Source organism: Bison bison, unplaced genomic scaffold, assembly GCF_000754665.1.
Source record: "Bison bison bison isolate TAMUID 2011002044 unplaced genomic scaffold, Bison_UMD1.0 scf7180017864321, whole genome shotgun sequence".
In the NCBI taxonomy this organism is placed as follows: Eukaryota; Metazoa; Chordata; class Mammalia; order Artiodactyla; family Bovidae; genus Bison; species Bison bison.
In genome coordinates, this window is record NW_011494893.1 from 180167 (window position 1) to 189821 (window position 9655).

General features: G+C 54.5%; 1 protein-coding gene across 1 annotated transcript in view; it reads left to right on the forward strand.

The window, feature by feature from the left end:
• Positions 1 to 9655, forward strand: part of DUSP22 (dual specificity phosphatase 22) — a 36597-nt gene that overhangs the window by 24345 nt on the left and 2597 nt on the right. The window contains exons 5-7 of the mRNA XM_010853011.1: positions 6840 to 6914; positions 9137 to 9308; positions 9597 to 9653. Coding sequence (XP_010851313.1) covers positions 6840 to 6914; positions 9137 to 9308; positions 9597 to 9653 — 304 coding nt within the window. The remainder of the gene's footprint in view (positions 1 to 6839; positions 6915 to 9136; positions 9309 to 9596; positions 9654 to 9655) is intronic.

Genomic DNA, 9655 nt, shown 5'->3' on the forward strand with positions numbered 1-9655 from the left:
TTACAGGGTCACTAGGAAAACAGTAGTAGCCTGGATATGGGAGGAGGAGAAGTATCAGAGAACTTCCTTGGTTACTAGTCGTGTCGAGAAACAGAAGTGGTTGGGGGGCATGGTGTGTACGGAAGGAAGTGAGCCACTGCCTTTCTCTCGAGACCACAGCGATCTTCTGCCCATGTTTTGGTGGCTATTTTTAGAATGGTTGCTCTGGTCTTATCTCAAACCGAGATTCTGACATGCTGTTGAACTTGTCAATACTTGATTGGCATTCTGTTTGGAGCAGTGTGATTGCCGCACCCCTTGGCATCTGTAGTCAGGGCAGATGGCTGCTGTACTTGGACCACGCTGCCTGCCGGGACGCTCCAGCTTTGGTGCTTTGGAGGGGGCAGCACTGGGCTTGATGTCCAGGGGTGAGGACCCCGACCCTGCCCTGTGCAGACATTAGAAATCTCAGGTTCAAGGCCAGCTCCATCAGCCTTGGGCAGGTCATTCTAAGGCCCCTGAGCCCCAGTTCTCTCGTCTGCAAGGGCCTGCCTTTGGCATTTATGGAGATGAGGCCATGTGTGGAAGTCTTCTTTGTGACCTCCAAGCACTTTTGAAAACAAGAGTGTGTTTTTGTTCAGAGTGCATTGGTGTGGCCTGAGAGTCACAGGAAGGGCCATTCTGGTGCTCAGGAGGATGTGCCCCAGGAAGGCCGGGCACTGAGGCTGCCGTAGCCCGTCCCCTGACTTCTGGCATCTCCTAGGTCTGCTCAAATCTGGCAAAACCAGCCCAGCGACAGTCAACCTGGGCCCAGAGGACTAGCTCATAAGATTTGAACTAGTTCTCCCCTGTCCTAGACATGTACAGAGGTCTTGTAAGATGTGTGATTTGCCTTATTTTAACTCTTTGCTTGTATCTGGATGAGAAGGTGGTTGACAGGTGGGTGCTACAGTTGGGAAAGGGGGTCCAGACCATAATTCATCGGAGATGGAGTTATGCTCATAGGCTCGTAGGCATGTGGGTGTCTTTGGGGAAATGTTTATTTTTGATCCATTGGTAATAGCAGAGCTTACACACAAGTAAGGCTTTGGGTACATAAGTGTCCATGGCTCTGTAAACGTGTCTTGCTTTAGTGAAGTTCTATGAAGATAGTGAAGCTAGGCTTGGAATTCGAGTGTAGTTCATATCTTAAGAGACAGCCTATGAAACACCTTGAGTTTCTCCTTGCCTGTCACAGGTGTTTCATTGGAAAGCACAGCCTGCAATTTAATGGTAAGCATGAGTTCATGATACAGAAAGTCTACTGACGCTGACAGGCAGAACCCTTGACTGTGTGACCTCCTCCCTGAGCTCATTACTCACCAGATAGGGGAGTATGTGAAGGCTGACCATAAGCCTTCAGTTTCTGTATCCCCAGCCAGTGTAGACAGTCAGGACACAAAGCCTCCTCAGGCTCTGGGACCTGGCTAGAACCAGGGTCCTTCAGGTGAGCAGTTTCTTCTCGGTGCCTAAGAGTTCTTAAATGTGGGGACAAAATACATTCTAGAAAACTGTATTGCTTATTCAAACAGATTTAAAAAGTTGTTTCCAACTTAGGATAGGATTTAAGGTTAGTATCCTAAATCTTTCCCCACACATCCCTGTAGGAATTCTTCTTGCTACTTACGTCAGTCAGAAGGCCATGACCTTTGGAGAATAACTGCTTTCAGTCACTGCAGAGGCTCCAAAAAGGTCAGTTTTCTGGCTTGGCCATCTCCTCACAAACTCCCCCTCTGATCTTCCAGGAACTTAAATTGCAGAAACCTGGTTTGAGATGACAGTTAACACATCAGAATTTTAGCTCTGTTCCCCCAACCACCCTGCCTCGCAAAGTCAGGAAACGGGAAAGTTCAAGCTCTCATAGTGGCGACAGTCCCAACCCAGGCCAGTGTGTTCTGCTTGATTTGCAGAATTAGAGGCACCGTAGGCTTTGTCTCAGACACACACACCTCCTGCCAGAGGCCGGCGTGCGGTGGTTGAGTGAACCGAGGCTTCTGGGAGTGTTTGCTTTTGCTTTCTCTGTGTACTTCCTCGGGCGAGTCATTGTAACCTCATTCTCTCCTCTGTGAAATGTCTATCTCACACAATTTCTGTAGCTTTAGGTGAGGTGGTGAAAGTGTTTACTGACCCTAAGTGTCTCCAAAGAATTAGCTTCCATTTTCCGCTTATTCAGGAAAGGAGTGTTCACGTGTCTTGAGAGTGAGTGGTTGGAGGTATCGCTGCTTATTCATTCTTGTTTTAATATTTTTCAAATTGGTGCCTGTATTTAGACACCATAAGAGAAGGGTTATCATTTTGTCTTCTTCGAGGAGCTGGCAGGTTTGCATCTTCACAGCAGAGCCTTGATGACAACAGAGGCTTGAGAGTCAAGCAGGGTCTAAATTTCTTGGGGTTTTTGTGGGGAGAAGAGGTGTCAGCGATGCAGAGAGCTTGTAATAAACAGCAGTAGACCCTCCTTATCTGTCCCACCTCCTGTCTTTTTGTGTGTGTTTTCTTTAGTTTATGTCTCTTGTACTTCCAGCTCTCTTTTTCTCTCATTTACATTTTTCTTTAATGTTAAAAAGCAGTTCTGCAAGATCAGAGGTAGGTGGGCCCTGGAGTACTGTCCTATTTCCAGACAGAAATGCACATACGTAACTCCTGAGGACTCCGTAGCAGAAGGGAGAAATGTGTAGAAAATGTGTGTTGCTTTCTAAGATTTCACCTATTCAACTTAAAAACCTAGTTTTTAGTCTTAGACTATGTTTCTTTCTTTTTGGAGGTGAAACTGTTCTTTGTGAAATGAAGAGATAGTAGGTGGTAGAGAGGGTTTTGTTTAATTCTCTTTACAACGACCTCGTCCGGCACAGTGAAGTGTGCACTACGCACGCCTCGCCTGACTCTTCTCATGTTGGCGGTGCAGGAAATGCAGGACTTGGGGAATCCTTGACAGAAGCACGTTGAAGGCCGTGAGGTCTGCCGAGTGGGGAAGTGTCTCTGTCCTGCTCACCTCAGCTGCGGTGAGAGCTGCACGGTCAGTGCAGGGCCCCGGGGGTGGCGCCAGGGCTGGACGGCTCTAAGGAGAGGAGCTCGCTGACCTGAGCCCGCCCTCCAGAGCTGGCGCCCAGGAGAATGCACCACATGCGTACTTTGTTTTCAGCATCTTTTCTGAGGAAAAACCCCTGAGGATGCTGGCCTTTCCTGGGCTTTTTCTCCTTCGCTTTCCTATATACATACTGCACACACTTGTATACACTCTTGTACACACAGGTGCACACATGTACACACACTGTGCACACACATGTGTGGGCTCTGACGAGGGTCAGGAGAAGCAGCCTGGTCTGTCTCTGCTGGCTTTGGGGGAGCCCAGCTGCCCACATGGTGCTGAGCCAGACCTCCCCCAGGCAGAGTTCTTCCCGCCACAGACCCCTCAGTGGGGACCACAGCCCACAGGTCCTGCCATCTTGGAGTGAGAAGTGATTGTTCAGGTTCAGAGGATGCACGTGGCACGGCGTGGCCTGAGTGTGCTGGGCCCACGAAGGTCAGGAAGACCCTGCTGGCTCTGCTCTCGGCCTCTGGGTGGATGCCCTGGCCATGAGGACGGCCAGCACTGACCACAGAGGAGGAGCCGGGGGTGGTGGCCGCTGCTGGGCTGTTTGCCAGCCCCACGGAGGACAGCGCTCGCCAGGCTCACAGGTCTGCTGTGCTGACGGAGCTGCACACTCACGTGGGCATGCTTCTTGTGGACGCACCCTACCAGCTCTCCCCCGACAGAGCGCACCCCACGTCTCTGCGTGGAAGTAAAGGGACATCGCGGAGACCAGGAATAGGGAACCTGCCGCCTGTGGGGGTGTGCTTCCATCTGGGCTTCTGCTTTGATCTGGGGTTGAGCAACGCGAGGCCTGAGCCCTGGGGATTTCCCACGATGGGGGAGGGGCTGCAGTGACCAGGCCTGGGCTCCTGTCATGAGCTTCCTTGGAAATGACCCACCCTGGGGGCCCTGAGAATGCCTGCCTCCTGGCTTTCCTCGGAAGAGGCGCTTCTAGGAATGTCTGTCTGGCGCGGCCTCATGCCCGGTCCTGTCCGTGAGTCAGGTTTCACGGCTGGGCTCTGAGCAGGCCCTCCACAGCGTCCTGACTCTCCTGCCCTTGTTCTGACACCGTGGTGGGCAGGAGCCGTCCGTGGGCTTTTCCTGGACTTGATGCCTGATGCGGACAGAGGTGACGGAGGAAAGGCCTGTGGGACCCTCCTCTCACTTCCTCGTCTGGGGCCCCTCACACGCTTGCTCTGGGCTCAGGTCAGTCTGCACATCACCCTGCTGACCACACCCCTGCCCTAGGGGTTCAGGAAGGGGGCTCAGCTGTCACCTGTGCAAAACGTCGGTGAGCTCACAGGGCCGACACATCCCCAGGACAAGCCTCTGGCCTGGCATGGCCTTCACGGCATATTCTGAGGCCACCCATGTCCTTCACAAGCTCAGGCTACTGTGTCTCGTCTCCTGACTCCCTCTTCCTTTGCTGGTAGGAGGTCTGTCCCGCCTGTGGAGGACCACAGAGTGTGGGCTTCAGTGTGGCGAGTCCTCTCGGGAACCCTGGTGCCGCAGCATGGCTGGCCTGGGAGACAGGCGCCTGCCCTCAGCCGCCAGCTACAGCGGGCATGAGCCTGGGGTCCGGGCACATGGCCCAGCTGTGGACCTACAGTCAGAGCTGCCCGTCTGCTGGCTTGTCTGCAGGGGAGACCGTGGTAGGCGGAGCCGCTCCTCGGCCACAGGAGAGGCTCAGTGTCCTTAAATTGTTGCACCTTTGATGTCAGGTTAGGCTGTAAATAGTAGGATTGACAGTGTTTTAAGTTATAAAGACATTGATTTACTTCACTCCCTGCCCAAGACGCCCAGGACAAGTGCTCCAGGTCTGGGCAGTAGCTCCCAGAGCCCCCGTTGCAGCCCGAGGCCTGTCGCCTGTGGTCACAGGGCAGCTGGCTCAGCTTTGGGCACCAGCTGGCCACCCAGCGCCCTGCAGGAAGCCTGAGGTAGAGACCCTTCTTTTGTCAGGAAGGGAGTCCTCCTGGAGCCCAGTCCCAGCCTCCCCTCTGCTTCTCTGTGGCTGGAACTGCAGGGAAGATGGGAGCTTCTGACAGCCTGGGAGGGTGCGGACGGATGAGCCTCTCCCCTCCCCACGCCCCGCCCCCTGCCACCCCCAGCCTCAGCACTTGCCATCAGAAGAGCTCATGCTCAAGGCGGGTTTTACCTGAGATATGGGATGGACGCGCCCCACCGTGGACGCTGTGCTCAGCACTGGGCAACCTGACCCCTAGGGCCACCGCACCCCTCCCTGCCCTCTGCCCAGCCTCTGCTCCGAGGTCTTTGCATGTCGGGGTCACCGCAGCGTCTTCCCTTGTCTGTCTTACACCACGTCAGTTTAGGGGTGGCGCTTTAGTGCCCGAGGTTGCCATGTGCACTCACCCTGGGAGCACATGTGCCCGGGGAGGTCAGCAGAAACACCCCTCACCTCACCCTGCCTTGTGGTCTAGTTGGCTCTCTGCTCAGAGTCTGGAGTCTGTGGCTGGGACCCTGGCCCCTCTGTGCACAGTAGCCTCAGGCCGTGTGAGAGATGCCTGCACCAAAGTCCTCTGTGTCTGCTGCCCAGATCCAGGACACGCAGCTTGCTAAGTTTCTTCTGCAGTCCACACCTGGCTGCATCTGTGTGCCCCATCTGAATCCCCTGTTCCTCTGAGGTTTGTTCACCCGGTCAGCCTTCATGGAACCGCAGGCCTACGTGTGGCTGCGAGCCACGTTCTGTTCCTCTCTGATCTCCAGGCTTAGCAGAGTCCCTGCTGCACGCTCAGTGCTCAGTAGCCGCTGTGCTTTCAGGCCACGGGCAAAATCCACTTCAAAGCAGGAGACTTGGGAAAGCACAGGCTCTGTGGTTCCCCTCAGAGTTTTCCTCGACCCACCGCACGGTCTGGATGACGCTGCTGGGCGTGAACCGGGGCGGGAGAAGAGAGCTGCTGACAAGGGAAGTGGCTCCGTCGTGTCCGACTGTGCGACCCCACGGACTGCAGCCCACCAGGCTCCTCTGTCCATGGGATTCTCCAGGCAAGAACACTGGAGTGGGTTGCCATTTCCTTCTCCAGGGATCTTCCCGACCCAGGGATCGAACCTGGGTCTCCTGTGTTGCAGGCAGATTCTTTACCGTCTGAGCCACCAGGGAAGCCATAAAAGCTAAGGATCAGGAGAAAAGATTGCAGTCTCATGGTCACATGGGACCTCAGAGTCCACGAAGCCCGTTGCTGTGTGTTTCTCTGTCCCGGCCTGTGAAGCCCAGTTCCCATTTCCCAATGAGGCTAAGGGAAGGCAGGTGACGTTCCCACGGCCACACGTTCAGTCAGACCCCTCGGGCTTGGGGGCTGTAGTTCTCCTGCCCCAGCCTGGAGGATGGGCAGTCAGGACCTCCTCCAAGATGGTCAGATGTGAACTGGAGAGCCCACACTGGGTGGGTACCTCCCTTACCTGGTGGGTGGTAAGCAGGTCACTGTGGGGATCTCTGCCCTGCTGGGTGTTGAGGGGCCCAGACTGACCGTGGGGCTGGGCCGGACCTGCCGCCAATGTCCATGTGGCCCTGCGTGTTTCAGGGGTTCCTTGCAGAGAACTTCCAAAAATCCCAGTGGATGGGCCATCCCCTCCCAGCCTCAGCACTGTGGGTCAGATTCAAAGCCCTGGACAGTGACTGGGATCTGGACCTGCGGACTCAAGACCTTTTCAAGAAACCTCAGCGGGTTTTTCTTTTCCTCATACGTTGAGTAAAGTAGAGAGATGTCACTTCTCTCTTTTTTCCTCCCCACAGGACGCGACACTTCAAAGAAAGTATTAAATTCATCCATGAGTGCCGTCTCCAGGGCGAGGGCTGCCTGGTTCACTGGTACGTGTGTCCCTGCCCGACAGCGAGGGCCTGCTCTGCCCTGCTCACGGTCTCCCTGAACGTCCAGCACCCACCCACCTCACCCCGGCTGCGTGTCAGCCATGGTTGGCTTTTGTGCAAAGTGAGCCAAACAGTTGTTCCTTCCTTGTCACTTAGCATTTTCGCTTTTTGTTAGGTTTTTGCAGGGACTGTCAAGGTTACTAGAAAAAAGGAGCCCCTTTTCCATCCTCTCCCAACATCCTTTCAGAACTTGGCTCTGCTCAGTAGCCATTCAAAGCACTGTTTCTTGCTGGAGGGTTTTGGCTGCATATGTGGGTGTTTAGCATTGCGTTACTGTCACACCAGAACAACCATCTCTCCTCCATTTACAGATTGGGGCTTTTATGTGTTTGGAGCTTGTACTTGGCTCTAAGCAGAGCTGAACAGACTTTTAAAATTCAGCAGGTCTATGCAGCTGTTGCCTCCATTCACACACCGTGTGTGTGGTATAAACACATACACCTGTGTACACGTTCTGTGGCGAAGGCTGCTGCTGGGTGCAGACCCCAAGGACAGTGCCCCCAGCCTGGCACAGCCAAGCACTCAGGGGCCTGCGGGCCCTCATTGCATCACTGCCAGTGCTTATGCCGAAGACATGGCTAACAGTGAAAACATAAGCTGCTATTCATAATGGTGACACATCCAGGGGCCCAGAGGCCGGTGTTCTGGGGCAGAAGCTGCTGTCATTAGAGCACGGATCGGACAGGCCCCCTCGCTCCTGAGTGAGGTTCGGTCTGGGTTCACGAGAGAATCTCAGTCATCTGAGTTCCCCCAAGGAAGCTGCCGTTGCAGTGGAGGCTCTGTGGAGTCACACGGCCCACCCTGGGGGTGCTGCTGCCCCACGGAGGGCTGAGGGGCCCGCCGTGTGGACCAGGGGAGCCTCCTGGAACCCCCAGTCGGGCAGGGGCACTGGGTAGACTGCCTGTTTTAGCAGTGTTGTTCTGCAGTTTTATGCGCTTGAAACTGGATTTCCATTTTACTTTAAAAAAGAGCAGGATGTGTAATAAACATGAAGTGCGGGTTTGTGAAGCTCGCTTGCATTTGCTCCAGCGCGCTCTGCAGTGCAGCCAGAGCTGTTTCGGGGGGTGAGCATCTCCCCAGCTGCGCCCCAAGAGGATGTGAGTTTTTTAAAAGATTTATCAGTATTTCTGATACACAGCCCAAGGGAAGAACCACTACTTGAGAGTGGTTTTTATTGTTATTTATATTTGAATAAGTGCAGGGCTGATGTTCTAGGAATTCGTGTTTCATTTGGTTGTGTCAATCTGAAGATAAGCTTTTCTAAAAATGAGAAATTTGCTGAACTTCCCCATCTTAAACCGTTGCTGAGCACTCCAAGTCTGACGTAGCACAACCTCTCTGTGACCACCTTAATTTGCATGCACATTTAAAATTGGTCGCCTTATTCAGCCTGCTGGAGAAAACTGGCCATTATCACCTGCAGAACGTCCCCACCCCCACCCCCCAGAGCACGTGGAGTGTGCCACACGGGTACTCTGCTTGGGTCTGTGGAGGAGATCAGAGAATGTTGGCTAAGGGCATCTGTATTTAATGAGTTTTTTAAGTGATAGACTTTACCCTTATGTACCTAAGAAAGTGTTAGTCATGTCTGACTCTTTGCGATCTCATGAACTGTTGCCCATGAGGCTCCTCTGTCCATGGGATTTCCCAGGCAAGGATATTGGAGTGGGTTACATTTCCTCCTCTAGGGGATCTTCCCAACCCAGGGATCAAACCTGGTTCTCTTCCATTGCAGACAGATTCTTTACTGTCTGAGCCACCAGGGAAGAGGTACCTAAGAAAATCAGACTTTAAAAGTGTGAAGCTGTCTGAATGCCTGAGGTTATAACTGACTATTGCTGGGCTCCTGGACCCTTCAAGTGCCCAGATGTCCTTTCACAACTTTTCTGTCCAGGGAATGGGGACTATCTGAAGGGGAGGTCAGGAGAAAAAGAATCATAGCACCAAGTGTCTGGAGCCATAGCCAGTAGACAACCAACCGAGACGGAGGCCGCGTGGGTGAGGAGTGCCCAAGACCCTAGTGTGGTAAAGCAGAGAGAGCTGGTATGCTTCTGAGTGATTTCCGAGGACGCACTGGCTAGCTGTCCACTCATAACTGAGGACAGGCAGCTTCCTACATGAGTCTGCTGACTGCCCCTTGCCATGTGGCTCTCAACCTGCAGCCTGGCGGGCGTCTCCAGGAGCGTGACCCTGGTGGTCGCCTACATCATGACGGTCACCGACTTTGGCTGGGAGGACGCCCTGCACACCGTGCGTGCAGGCAGGTCGTGTGCCAACCCCAACCTGGGCTTCCAGAGGCAGCTGCAGGAGTTCGAGGAGCTCCAGGTCCACCAGGTAACTGCGCGCCACCTTCACCCCCAGGCCGGATGGCTCACGGGCTCCCTCCAGCCCCTCGCAGCCGTCCACCTTCCGCAGGCCCCAGGTGAGCTTCTGCCTCTCTGCCTGGGGGTCGAGTGCTGTCATCTTGACGAGGCTGGCTTTCACATCCTCAGGCCAAAGCCCGGAAGAAGTCATTGTGTCGCTCGGCGCCCACTGGCTGGCGTCAGAGCTGACTGGGTGAGGGCACCGGGCGGGCAGGGTGAGGGCGCGGGGGTGTGACGCCCCGCTGTCTCGCTTCCCCAGTTCCGCCAGTGGCTGAGACAGGAGTATGGCGAGAGCCCGCTGCGGGACGCCGAGGAGGC